Source organism: Nicotiana tabacum, chromosome 15, assembly GCF_000715075.1.
Source record: "Nicotiana tabacum cultivar K326 chromosome 15, ASM71507v2, whole genome shotgun sequence".
Classification (NCBI taxonomy): Eukaryota; Viridiplantae; Streptophyta; class Magnoliopsida; order Solanales; family Solanaceae; genus Nicotiana; species Nicotiana tabacum.
In genome coordinates, this window is record NC_134094.1 from 81,120,984 (window position 1) to 81,135,566 (window position 14,583).

Consider the following 14,583-nt stretch of genomic DNA (forward strand, 5'->3'; position numbering starts at 1 on the left):
TTAGGTGAATTTAATTTAGAGAGCTTATGAAATTTTTTAAAATATAACAAATGCCAAGTCATCTAAATATGCTGTTGAGGAAATGGAGAGGAAGTGTAAGGGAAAGAAGCCAAATCCCTTAAGATGCAACAAATGTGAAGTCGCACTTGACTCACCATGTGAAATACTATTCATTATTAGCAGGAAGTAGGGAAAAAAAATAGTAAAAAGAAATTTCATTAAAATGCAAATGGACCAATCAATTAGTAAAATTTGTTACAACCCATAATCAGGCAAACCTGGAAAAAAAAGAAAATTGCCTAGGAAGGATGTAACTAATTAGTGGGGAAAAGAATTACAATGGCGAAGACATGTCTCATTACTTAGTGCACACACAAATATAACACTCAGAGAAAAAAACTAACTATACTCACCAAAAATAAAACAAACTCTAAGTGACACTCTCATCAGTAAAATAACTTGGAAATCAGTATATGTGATATGTCTAAAGCAAAGCATCATCATCAGGTCCAGCAAGAATTACCTGTAATTTCAAAAACTTCAGCTTTAGGAGCAGTTGCAAATTCAGGATTGTAAATCAGTAAATGCAGGAAAATTTGCAGCTCAAGTTGAAGAAACAAACAGAAACTACTTACATTGCAGTCAATGGCGTATTTTCGGGCTACCATAAGTGCGCCGTTTCTTTCTTTCTCTGATTCAAATACTAACACAAAGGAATGTCCTTTCCTTGGTTGCCAAAACAATGACTTTGCTGCAGAATTTCCTCCTCCTCTAAATCCACATAGCTGAAATCAAAACATTTTTTGGGACAAGACATGATTGTCACTTAGTATCGGGAGTTAACAACGAGAGAAATTGTCACTAGCCATGAAGAGAAGTAAAGAATAGTCACTAGGTTTCAAAATATAACAAGATACGAAAAAGGAAGCTTTAAGAATTCAAGAAAGACATTTAGTAAAGAAAAATCAGAAAATAGCTTGAATTATGAGTTAACTATTTTTCCTTTGAATACAAAATCATAAACATTTTATGTGGACAACATAGCTTCTTCTGTATGGATTCCTGATAACAATTGTAGGACAAAAGGTTTTAAAATGTTTTGACAATCATATCTTTTCTGACTTCATGTCAAATGCAATGACAGCAGAACTGTGGCAAGGATTGAAAACAATTTCCTTTCAAATCCTAGTAAGAGAAAATCACACTGTTGCGATATCAAAGTCGAGAGCTAATGGTAAAGGACATAATTGAAAGAACCTAAGAAGCTCATATAATAATTCAAACTGAATAGGAGCACGAATGAACTACTTTATGTTTTCACCTAGTACCTGCATAGTCCCAGAGTATGAATCCCTAGCTTTTGTAATCCATCCTTTGCCCAATTTCAGCTTCGTTTTCCCGACATGAAAGCAGTGTGCAGAACGTGATGAATAGTTCCGTCCATTCATCTGTGCAATTATCACCTGAAAAAAAATGATAATCTGATTAGCGTAAATTAGTTAACTTACAGACAAGTCCATTAATATTATTTAATCTCTAATGTATGAACTGATGTGAATGCTTGATGTATATAGAGTGTGCATATAATATAGTGGAACGTAGAGGTGAAACTGTGTGACGTATTCCCAATGCAAAAACTTTCAGGATGGTATAGATCCCAAAGCAATGGTAGGTATGAACCCAAGCTAAATGTACTACAGTTTCTTTTGTATCTTAAGCAACTAAGTATTAGCTGAAGAATTGTATGAGAAACTTACACTGAATTCAACGTTCGACTTCCGCAAAAGTGTCTCGACATAGCTCCCCAATCCAGAAGCTGTAAGAATTGAGTTAATAGAACTCCTCATTTTCTTCATCAACATTAATAATAATTAAAAAGAGTAGCCCGGTGCAATAGAAACAGAAAATATGGGAAGAAATTTTATGACAGAGCTACCTTTAGAATGAACATTAAGATGGAAACTCATAAATGGGGATAAACATAGTCCAAGACCAACCTGAATCTACAGGAGCAGTAGTAGTCAGCGAGACTTTTTGGCCATTTGAAACTATATCAGCTTCTAAAAGTCTCCCGACATCAATGGGTTCAGGAGCATAAACAAATTTGTCCGCACCTGGTACAGTGAACCAGTAATCATTCAACAACAAAATTGATGCAATGAAGAAGGATGTTAAGCTTTCACAAGCTAGTTAGATATTTTAAAATTATTGGTGGAGCTAAAACAAAGGCTAAAACTAAATTAAGATATATCTCTGGTACAATCAAATTTATCACACAGCTCCGTCATGGTATGTTCGAACTTCAGAAGGTTCTTAAAGATTTTAGAGGATTCATACGAAGTACCAGTACACATATTGAACTCTAGACATAATATAGAGTCCTTGTAACATAGACTAACATTGTATATGTTGAGATGTGAATGAATTTCGAGATATTGCTGGATGTATTTGCTTCCATTTTGAATATATACAATTTAAAAGGACTCATACTGTGACTCAAGAACTTGGAATTTTTAGCCATTTTGAATGAAGACTTAAAATGCAGAACGGAAATCAGAGTTAATACCTACAATAGGTTCCCTTCTGCTGCATTCAGATGATAAGCGATACCACTGAATTGAACATTTTGAAATATCTATGGCTTCATCTGAACATGACTGGATTCTTAAAATAGAGCCTAACGTTTCAGAACCAGTTAACTCATAAAATTCGGATTTGTTTTGCCCAGCTCGTCTGCTCATCGCTAGCTGCAAACAATGAGGAATCATCAGTTTTCCAAACAGAAAAGGAGCAGAAAAGGTAAGGATATAAATGAACAGGTTCAAATGTTTGTACTCTAGTTCATTAGTATGCACATTACAGTTAGTGGCTAACAATCTACTTGAATAAAATGGGTCTGAATAAACCAGAATATATACAGAGGACTCATAATAGTGGATTCATATTACTAATACTAAATAGTTAGGTCGAGGTGTAGTTGATTGTTGTTTGATATATATTTGAAAGTGACGAGAGACTGAATGTAATATAGGAAACATCCAGCAGTTAGTATAAAAGTGTACTTTCTGGCTTATAGCTTGGTTTAGTGGAATAGACACATCAGGAAATATAAGTCATGGGTTACGCTGTGTTGAGTTGTGACCCACATTGGTGGTTAATAGGTGTCTTGGTCTCCTTATATGGTCTTGGACAATCCTCACCTCATGAGCTAGCTTTTGGAGTTGAGTTAGGCCAAGGTCCATTTCAACATGGTATTAGAGCAGGCAGAGCTCCTAGGTTCGAGTCTCACCGCCACCCAATATCAAAAATAATTTCCACGTGCTTGGCTCATAAAAAAGAATCGAGCCCGCACGTGAGGGGGCGTGTTGAAGACATAATTAAGTAAATAAAAGTGTGTTATCTCTAACAGCTTAAGCTTATAGATAAAATGGTCACGCACTTCAACACGCTGGAAGTGGCATGACAAGCAAACACAACCGATCTATTCAGTGTTATGCTCAAATTTTGAAAGAGAATACCACTCTAGATAAGTTTTATAATTATAACTTCCGTATACTCACAAAAACAATGTATGATACTCTTCCAAGTACACTGAATCATTAGATCCTACACAAGAAGGATACCTCTTTCTGAAGCTTAATTGAAACAGTAGACTTCTCCCTGATCTGGATTCTCAAAGCCCTCAGTTCATGTTCCATGTCCATCACCTAAATAATACAAAAAATATTGTTTTCAAGTCAATAAAAAAATAAGATAGAAAAGTTGAAAGTTGTATGAACGCGACCAATGATCAAACTACAGATGGATCATAAATGAAAAAAAGGAACAAAAATTTGCCCCTGCAGTCATAAGAAAACTTTTTCTATAACTTAAGCACCGTATAACAACAAATTAGGTTAAATTTAAAATCACAAAGCATACCTTACTAGGCTGATGCAACAGTTTTATTCTTCTAGCTTCTTGAACCTCTTCCAGCAGTCCCTCTACTTCCTGGCAAGGACAAGTGTTAGTTCCATTGGGGAAAGAAAAACCTTTTGCCTTCATGAAAGTTGAATTGTTTTTGTATGTAATTACCATCATCAACTTTTGTCAAGAAAAAAATAAGCCATAATTTGGATAATCTAAAGTAGAAAAGCAAATTCAGATGCTTTTGTAGTTCTCTACACATTGTGCAAGGCAAATGTGGACCATTAGCAAGATTGAGATATTTAAGACAGGTGACGTTGCTGACCTTCAACCCACATGGACGTCAAAAAGAGCATCAGTGATTGAGAATTTAGAACACTTTCTTCAATTGGTTAAAACTTCAAACTCTCTCTCTCTCTCTCTCTCTCTCTCTCTCTCTCTCTCTCTCTCTATATATATATATATATATATATATATATATATATATATATATATATATATATATACACACACATACATATAGTATAGAAGGATACAACATATATTTATCGCATTTATAGACGCTATTCTTTTCAGTATTATTAGTGGGCTCAAGACCGTAAACTGTTTAGATAATAAGTAAGCCTACAATTTAAGCCTTTGAAGTAACAACCCAAAGAACAATTTAAGCCTTTGAAGTATTATATTTTGTGATAAGATAACAGAAATAACAACAATTCTTTCTAAGGCCTGTGTGTCATACTTAGCAGTAGTATTAGTACTATTCTTGTATTTTCTTATTCCTATATCTTTGTTATTACACATTCTGCCATTTGCTTCCGTTGCTTTATTACCTTGTTGTTGCTATTGTTTATTGCTTCCTTTTCACTGTTCCTTAAGCCGAGGGTCTACCGGAAACAACCTCTCTATCTTCATAAGGTAGGGGTAAGGTCTGTGTACACATTACCCTCCCCAAACCCCACTTGTGGGATTACATTGGGTTTGTTGTAGTTCTTGTTCTTTCTAAGGCCTATCATCAAAATTTTGGACAAGATCAAGAACTAAGACAAACTCTTTTTCCCGTAATGAGTTTGTTATATTAAATGTAACCCTAAATAAATGAAGTGAAAGTAGAAGAATGAGTTGAACACTAGGACTACTGAGCTAATGGGGAGACAAGATTGGGTTCCTTGGGCTTGCTTTGGACTAGAATTCATGCACCAAGCAATGCACCTATGAGTATTAGAGTTCGATTTATCTAAGGCTTCTCTTAGAAAAGGGCCTCATATCATCCTTTCTACATGACTCATTATCATATTTCATCACTGAGAACCTGTTCCAGGAACTGAAGAGCTCAAAGACTGAATTAGAAATATGATGCAGCCCCATATAAAGAAGCAGAAACGAAAACAAGAAAACAAACATAGAAATCTGTAAGAACTGCACCATAGTGCACCAAATACAGTTTAATTACGTTTTACACCAGAGATGACTCGCTTAAGATTTGTCGATATAGTGCTTATCATCTCTATAAGATAATTGTCTGCTCTCTAGCCAGATATACTGAATATACACATGACTTTCTAGACCAAGATGCAAATGAAGCAAGTGCTAATATATGGTAACTCTGTTTAACTGTGGATGAAGAGCTTAGTGCTTTTAGTACTGATTCTAATCCAGATAGTCTGTGCCTCTGCGGCAGCAATGCTAATCCTTGTAATAGAAAATATTTTATGAGGAAAATTCTAGAAGACAAACTTTGTACATCAAAGTCAAACTTCAAAGAGTCAATATAAGAGCAAGAATATGGAAAATAAATGGATATATCAAATAGAAGAATGGATCAATGTTTGGTAAGTACCTGCTTTGCTGAAGTCGGGGAATTCCTTTCTTCTTCGTCAAGGGCCTCTCCAATTCTTTGCACGACTGATCTGGCACTCTCAATTTCAGCACAAGCAAAAGATCTTTCTTGGTTAACCAATCTTTTAGCATCCTCTGAGGCCTGTAATAGAAAGACTTTCAGTCTCTTCTTTTCCATTGTTCTTTGGCATACAGAAAAGCACAGATATCAGAGATTGAAGACCATAGTTCAAAAGATATATAAATGAAATAGAAAGGAGGTTCAGTACAATTAGGATGGCAACGAAGACAACTCCTCCTAGTTATCCAATTAACATGCATATCCCTAAATTCAAGCTCTGCCCAAGACAACTGGTAAAAGAAAAGGTAGCTAAAACTATCTGAATTCAGGTAAAAAAAGAGAGCAAAAGGAAAAAGGGCAATAATTAAACAGCATGTAGACCTATAAATGAATTCATTACTGATGATTAACAAACTGTCTCTCTCTTAGACAATTCTTAATCTTGACCTCCCAAAAAAGGTAGATATAGAAATTCCCATTCCCACATTTTGATCCACAAATACCAAGGAAAACGTTCAATTGTTTTCTCATATTGCAAGTGCAACTGCATTCTGTGGAAAAATTCGACAACATTCCATTTCTAATATATTCTCTCCAACATATGCACTGAAAGAACAACTTAAACGGAAGCCATAAGAATCAGACGTTTGGATGATATCACTCTTTTAAATTTATGTTATTTTATGCTGCATTAATGGAGGGGACAAATAACAAACCTGCTTGAGAAAGTTCACAAGCTTTTTCACTTCAAACTTCTCTTGAATCAGCTCTCCCTCATTTTGTGTCAACTTTACTGCCAAAGCTTCCACCTTAACAAAATATGTGTGAGGGTTTAGAAAGAAAAAACTTTAGCCAAGTAAACCAGAGAATTTTCAAGTATATATCTGAGAAAATTTCTTGTTTTCATTACATTTGGCAACAAATGTACAAAGAATCAGTGATTCAAGAGTGGAAATTTTATGATAGTATTAAAACAAAGGCCCAATGGATGCAACTTGGCATGTAACTAATCTAGGAGAAAGCAGAGTATCAGCCAAGTAGAAATTGGTAAAGTCCAAAAGTCTTGTCGGAATTGTACTAATCCTTCTCTATCTTTCCCTCAATGTTTAATGTTACTAACAACAACAACAACAACAAATCCAGTGTAATCCCACAAGTGGGGTTTGGGGAGGGTAGTGTGTAGGCAGACCTTACCCCTACCCTGTGAAAAATGTTTAATGTTACTAGTACTGCAAAAATTTGTACATAGCATACAATACTTTAACAGCATTTGACAATTATATATCAGTGACATTTAGCAATTTACATCTTTTTATACAGAAAAGGAACCATAATATTAGACTCCGAAAAACCACTTGGGATTAAATTGATGGGTTTATATTGATTCCATTGGCACTTCTGGACGAGCATTTGGAAACTCAAATTAAATTGATGGGTTTATATTGATTCCATTGGCACTTCTGGACGAGCATTTGGAAACTCAAAGAGGTTTCAACAAGAATGTGAGTCCATGCTCATTAACCTACTTTTATCTGCTCCGAATCTTATTAAAATAACCTTGTAATTTTCGTTACATCTTTTTAACTTTGTTAATAGATGTATGACGATGCTTCAACAAACAGGCTAATACAGAAAACAGATTCTCTAATGCTTTTTCTAAACCATTCTGGATTATATAGCCTTCAATGTGGACATCATTGAGCTGTCATAGATGCATCATTCCTTACTATTTCTGTTCTGGTCACAAATGAATTACATCTTAGAATGGGAAAGCTAGAGCTCATCATTAGCACGGTATGCTGGCATAGTATATGAATACCCAATAGATATGGTTCCGCGTAGCTAATTACTAGCTAACATGGCAAAAGAAGACTAACCAATGATATAGCAATTTCAATGTCCTCCTTGTTTAGACCTGTCAATCTTCCTTTGAGAAATTCTAATGAATCTCTGAGCTTCTTCAAAAGGACATGTCCCTCTAGGGAAGGTACCTCTCTAATTTTAGCCTGGAAAAAGAAAGGCTCAGTTGTATATAATTCAGTCACATATTCAGAACGTCATAAAATATATATTTATCTCAAAGACCAAAACTGCGGTAAACAAGCAAATGCTGTCTAGTCTCTTTGCTAACTCTTTTCATCACTTCTGTTCCACATGATGTAAAAGGTAAATAGTGGCGAACAAGTAGAAGTATTTAAAATCAGATGGCAGTTGTCGTGCAAACAGAAATACCTCATTAGACAACTTAGCTGCAGCTGCCAAATTCTTGTCAAATTTGCTAGCAAGGTCACGAACAGAAAGGCGGTTGTGCTGCTCGGTCAGTCGAGTTGTTTCTTCCTCGACTACCTCCTTTAAAGGCGGGCCTTTATCATCCTCCTTTGTCTCCTGTAGAACCTCAAAGTTGGGTCCTAGCTTATATTTTGGAAACTGGTTATTGGCTAAGCTCACATCTGTTGATACTGACTGAACTGTCTGCATCTGAGGCTCATCTACAAATTCTGGACTGACCTTTGTCATTTGACCAGTTTTATCTGTTCATCACGATACAAACAAAATTTAATATCCATACAGACATCAGCAAGAGTTCAAATAAGTATAAGAAAGGCTCCAAAAAATCAAATAGAAGGGAAGAGAAAGTAGAGATGAAATCTCAGAATACTCTTTCAGTATTTGTGAAAAACCAATACACTGCTTGTTCCTAAATTGAACATCTCTAACTACACCATCCCACACCCACCCCCTCAAAAACAGGAACTAAAATTTATTTCCCAAAATTATAACAAAGATCATATTTGCATTCCTTTAAGAAAATTATAGATGACAGAATGTAATTAAAAACAATTGAAGCCAAATAAGACAATCTTGAAAACTAAGCATAAGCTTTAGAATATGGTGTTGAATATTACTATTAACAGTCTTCTTTCACAGGGAGTACATAGACATTTCACCAGATATAAGCCTGTAAAACCAAAATAAATGGTAATTGCCTAAATCTTTGTAGCAATAGTGGAAAAGGGTAATAAAAATTTAGCAAAATTACTGATGATGGAATGAAATGCTAAGTTGGCACAGAAAGAAAAATAAGAAAGAAACCTCCCACTAGAGATCTTATCAGCATAAAGCCACACAGAAAAATAAAAAATATAGAAGGAGGTAATTTAGGATTTTGGTGGGTTAAAGGGGGAGCAACATAAAGTTTAAAGGCTGCAATATACAACCAAAGAAGGAACAAAGCATGTTTGGGTTAAAGACATAATGATAACTGCTGAAGTTAGTAATAATTGTATTTGCAAATGCTTTCTTGTGAAGATCCAACAAGAAAACCAACAATTCTGATCTAAATGTCATCAAGGAAAATGGCCAAAAAATTAAAGACCATTTTCAGAGAAAGTAAAGGAAAAAAGGCAAACCTCAGATTTTACCTTTGACAGCCAAAATAGATGAAAAAAGTGAACTTGTAGAATCAAATACTGTAGTATTTTTAAAAAAATCTGGAGTGATATCAAAATTTGCTCTTTCCTTAATTTGTAGTAATATTTTCTTGAGAGTGGTGATTCTTCAAATAGAGAATTTGGAGATATCTAAAGTTAAAGTCTTTACACATGCATTACCAAACTTAGAAACAAAATTTCACGACTGATACAGACATTTCATTAACCCCTTTTTTGTTGTTGAGTGTATAATACTACATTAGATGAATAAAGATAGGAACTTTCCTTAATAAACATGCTTAAGAAGCAAAATTAAAGGCATGATTAAGTAAAGAACATTCTCTTCCTCGCCAACAAAGCAAGCAAAGACCCAACAAATAAAATAAAATAGTTAAAGAAAAAGGATGAAGAGAAGTTTCATGCATTAATAAAGGAAAAACAAATGGCAGAAGCCCAGATGAATAAAACTAAAGAATGAAGGAAGCTGAGAAACTAGTATACCACTTACATATTACTGAGGAAATTATGCAGATGAATGGAACATGAATGGGTGATGGAAACAAGTGAGAAGAAAAATAAGAGAGAGATGAATGGGTGCTTTTGTAAAAGCAAAGTGAAAAAGAAAAGCTTCTTCCCTTCAGTCTGGCCCTGACTGTTTTACCAGACTTCAGTTTCCTCTTTCTAGTCTACTCACAGCTAAGCAACACATTCAACAGATATACTATAATTTCGTTTGGTCGGAAATTGGTTATCTTATGAATAATTATCTTCAGATTAATTGTTCCAGAATCAGTTATTTTATCCTTCCATAAAAATAAAAAAATACTATAATCCTAGGATAACTAATCACAGAATAAGTTATATCACGATTTTATCTCAACCAAACGTGGGACAAATTCATCTCAAATTTAATTTCGAGATTAATTATCCATTATTCGTCATACCAAACGAGCCCTAAGTAATTCTTTTATTATTCCTCCATTATTTGGAATTCAATAATCCCACTATTTTATGATTAGTTATAGATTACGGGTTCGAATCGTGGAAGTAGCCACTAATGCTTGTAGTATGGTAGGTTGTTTACATCACACCCCTAGAGTTATGACTCTTTTCTAAATCCTATATAAATGCGGGAAGCTTTGTGCATCGGGTTGACATTACCCAGTTATCTTATATTAGCATGTCGCGTAGGGTTTATACGTCATTTAGAGGAAAGGCTTCCTACAAGAGATTTGTAATTTTCAGACCTTGAATTCAAAATCACACCCTTAGCTGCTATACTATAAGATGTGATTATATTCTCATACCATAATAGGCTATGGATATCTCATTAATTTAGGATAGTTTGATTTAGAAAAATAATTTCAAAGATTGTTTTCAGAAAAGCAAAAACTATTTTGATGGTAAGAAATGATAATCCAAAATTAAGATAAAACATTTTTGAAAAATTATGTCGGTTTATATTTTTCAAATTTATTTTTTGAAATGAATATTAGAAAAAAGATGGATCTTGGTTTACTTCTTGCAAAAATATTCTTGAAAGTCTTTGTTGTTTTCAGCATTCGTAGAAAAAGGGAGAGGAAAGAAGTTAATATTGATTTCTTAAAATAATATTAGAAAATGAAAGTCTTGTAGTAAGGATAACGATACCTACTCCAACAAAAGCAATTATTTAAAAAAAATAATTAAAAAGGTTTGAACATATCATACCCAAATTCTATCGAAAAACTAATTTTATGACGCGACTCTTTGTTAAGTTCATAATTTCTAAGGCTAATATCAAAGCTATGAAAATACGAGACAAAAATATCATCAAAGTTGTTCATTCTTATTACGATAAAGTTTGTTATTCTATCCACATATGATACTAAAAGAAATTCTAAATGTAAAAGTCCTTTATCTTTCTATAAATATTTAATTATTCATGTTAATGCAAGTTAAACCCGATAAATGGTGTAGTGCATTGTAAATAAACTCTAATTCGATATTGTAAATAAACTTACATATTTATATTCTGGCGAATTAGAAATATTTCTCAAAAACTAGGAACATTTTAGCATCTCAAAACTTTTTTTAAAATTTTTATTCGGTGTTGGATATTTCTATTAAAATTCTGATTAATTCGAATATGTGCCGCATAGAATCCTTTAAAAAAAATTCCATTTTTATACTCAAATATTTGTTGCAAGTTTTGCAATCTTAGTCAAAAAGAAGATTGACCAAAGTAAAATTTTGACGTGGCAATAGTACTCACGTGGTCTCTCCTAACAAGCTTCAGTTGAGGCCATCATTCTGAATCTGTTAAAAGGTCAATTGGTTGAAATTAGGTTAAAGAAAAAGCCCAGCAACAGACCACGCGCAAGTGGGCCCACTTACAGCCTGATTAAACGCAATTAGCGATGGCGCGTGCAGAACTGCGAGTAGAATTATCTTATTGGAGCCATGTTTTACGGTAAGATATCGCTATCAGTTTCACCTTCTACTTTTGAGAGAATTGCAAAATTACCATTTTCCAGTCTTTGTTGGGTGACCTAACGCCGCAACGACCGTTATCGGTTTCTTCCTAGTACGGATGCACGCGATACAGCACGTGCATATTTTTGTTTTTTGAAAGACTTTTACGTATTAATCAGAAGAATGTGTTAGCAATTGTTAAAATTTAAGAAGTTATTAGAATCTAACTCATGTATTGTGATATACCTCTTAAAAGGAAAAGTGCGAGGAGAAATTAGCTTGAAACATGAGACGTAGGATATTTCATATCGACAAAGAGGCATATGAAGATGCAGTGATCAAAAGGTAATCACACTTCCATCCTAACAATCACTGCATGAACAAAACTAGCTATAAATATGCTGCTCTTAAATGTGTTTAGACATGCATTTATTTGAAAAAACAATTTAAGTTTTTTGAGTAGAAGAAAAAATTTCACCTAAAAAACTGCTCTCAATTAGTTTTTGGGAACTTGAAAAAAAATTAATTTTTTTTTTCAAAAATTAATCATATTCCATGAACAAACAAGTTTTTAAAAAAATGAAAAAAAAAAAAAAAAATATATATATATATATATATATATATATATATATATATATATATATATATATATATATATATATATATATTCAAACCGGAGCTTAATGCTTGTGGCCTTTGTACAAAAACAAATGTGATGCGCTACCCTGAGCGTGATGTTGTTATCACCGATTACTTTTTTTAAGTGATTTTTTAGAATTATTTGATCACAAAAAGTTTTTTTAGATTGAATTAAATTAAATTTGTTAAGAAAATTTGACCGAATAACTTATAATATGCAAACAATGCTTCAAAACGGTTATCCAAGAATAAAGATTCAAAAGCTAATAAAGAAAATTTTAAGGGGGAAATTTTGGGATGATTTGTTGATTTTCATAAGAAAAACAAAAAAAAATTTGTTTCTTTTAATTTTCTAATAAAAAGATGAAGAGATGTAGTTTCTCTGACTTTAATTTCTCCTTTCTTTATCTTTATTTTTAAACATTCTTCATTCTCTTTCTTTTGACCTCTATCCGAATTATTATAATGTAACAAAATTAAAATCCAGGGACTTGGCTAACTTAATTGTATAGGAGAACCCGTTTGGATATAAGAATTGTTTTACTTTTTTTTCAAATCAATGTTTCGTCATAAAATTTTCAATTTTCACTTGAAGATAAATTTTGGAATTTTTTTAAAATTTAAAAAACTCTAAAAAGTTATTTTTCAAAATTTTCACTCAGATCACTCACAAAAATTCAAAAACAACCCAAAATTATATTCATGTCCAAACACAACTCTAATTTTTAAATATCATTTTCACTTGAATTTTTTTTTTTTAATTTTTTTGGAATTTTACAATTCTAATTTCCAAACGCCCACTTAGTGTCTCATTGCATGCATTATACAAATAAAAATAGTGTCGATCACCAAAACCCTTTCATATTTTCCTTTCCTTTCTTTTTCTCACTTTCTTTCCAATTTGACTATGTTTTAAGAGGCTAGTATAGGGCTAATAGATTTTCATTAACTTTGAGATGTCATTTTCTTCATATTATATCGTTATATCATTTTCAAGATTATAATATATCGTTCTCTCATTAAAAATAAATCGTATAGTTGTTAGTAGAACAATATTGGATAAGAAGCTATCCAACAATTATCAAAGAATACTTTTAGATTTGACAGAGAACAATGAAATGGAAAATCTAAACAAATCCACAAAGGTGCCTCGAACCTCAATTATATATGAGTTGTGCACTCATTAGATGACATATTTTGTTGACATAACATATTTTTAATTCCCATCTAATTTCCTAATCCATCTATTGTAATCATGCCGTACAATAGCCATCTGTAATCCCTCTAATTCACGGTTACCATTATTCATACTAAAAAAAAAAATCTAAAATATAGGTGTTGGCTAAAAGCCTAAACTAACAAAAACATACTTGATCTTGTCAAATTTCACTCATCTATTTGAGGTTACGAAAACGGTCAATGCAATAGTAATACCCAACAAGAGTCGGGATCGAATTCCGCAGGGAGCTAGATGAATGGGAGTTAGTAGTATATATCTCTTAGCGCGTGAGTTTGTATATCTAAATTTGCACTTCCACAATATTTGGTTTGTTTAAAAATCTAAATTACACTACGTTTGTAATTTAAAGACTGAAACTGGAAAATTATTTTTGTTGTTTTTCAAATGATATAAAAGGCTTAAAGCTATGACCTTCACCCAGGTGTTTGCCTAATGGGTTGTAAACTTTAAAGTTTGTTTTATTGATCGGGGTATATTATAGCTATCAACACTCGGTTACCCACTCAATACCTCTCGGTCAAAGAATGATTTTGCCCAATTTGGCTTTCTCAAATCTAAATGGGTGTTGAACAAAATGGTTGAATAAAAGCTCAAGTCGGGTTTTACTATCTCTAGGTCTAACCATTTAATTGGGCATATCAATCTCTCGATTGACCCAATTTCTTGTTAGCGAAGTTTTCCTAGACTAAGTCTCTCTTTCTCAAGTAGAGACCAAGTCAAATAGGAATGAACTAATATTCGCAACCATTAATTCTTCAAATAAAAGCAAGAACAAGGCTAAATAATAAATACTCAACTATAAACAAGCAATAAATCAAACACCTATTAAGTTTACACACTAGGGTTGGGTCACAACCCTAATAAAAATCTAGCTACTCATGCTTAAACTAGAAGAAATAGGAGAAGAAATGATAATTAAACCGATATTGCTAATTAAATTGATAAACTCTATATTCAAAAAGCGCAAAATAGCTAAAACTACTAAAAAGAGTAAAAGAAACCGTCTACTGTAG

General features: G+C 33.1%; 1 protein-coding gene across 4 annotated transcripts; it reads right to left on the reverse strand.

The window, feature by feature from the left end:
* Nucleotides 1–200: 200 nt before the first annotated feature.
* On the reverse strand, nt 201–10,008 carry LOC107786803 (stomatal closure-related actin-binding protein 3-like). Of its 4 annotated transcripts, none has more exons than XM_016608305.2 (14): nt 9,746–9,885; nt 8,713–8,765; nt 8,039–8,337; nt 7,684–7,812; nt 6,523–6,615; nt 5,747–5,887; nt 3,922–3,990; nt 3,624–3,707; nt 2,567–2,747; nt 1,998–2,114; nt 1,758–1,816; nt 1,329–1,463; nt 636–785; nt 201–523 (listed from the first exon to the last, which is right to left on the reverse strand). In XM_016608305.2, exons 3-14 carry the CDS (start codon nt 8,321–8,323, stop codon nt 485–487), a joined length of 1,482 nt encoding a protein of 493 aa, XP_016463791.1. In that variant the 5' UTR covers nt 8,324–8,337; nt 8,713–8,765; nt 9,746–9,885; the 3' UTR covers nt 201–484. The 4 variants fall into 4 exon arrangements, with proteins under 4 accessions (XP_016463791.1, XP_075087023.1, XP_016463790.1 ...); XM_075230922.1 differs by lacking the exon at nt 9,746–9,885 and adding an exon at nt 9,229–9,424; XM_016608304.2 differs by lacking the exon at nt 8,713–8,765 and having other exon boundaries at nt 9,746–10,008.
* Between the last annotated feature and the right edge of the window lie 4,575 nt (nt 10,009–14,583).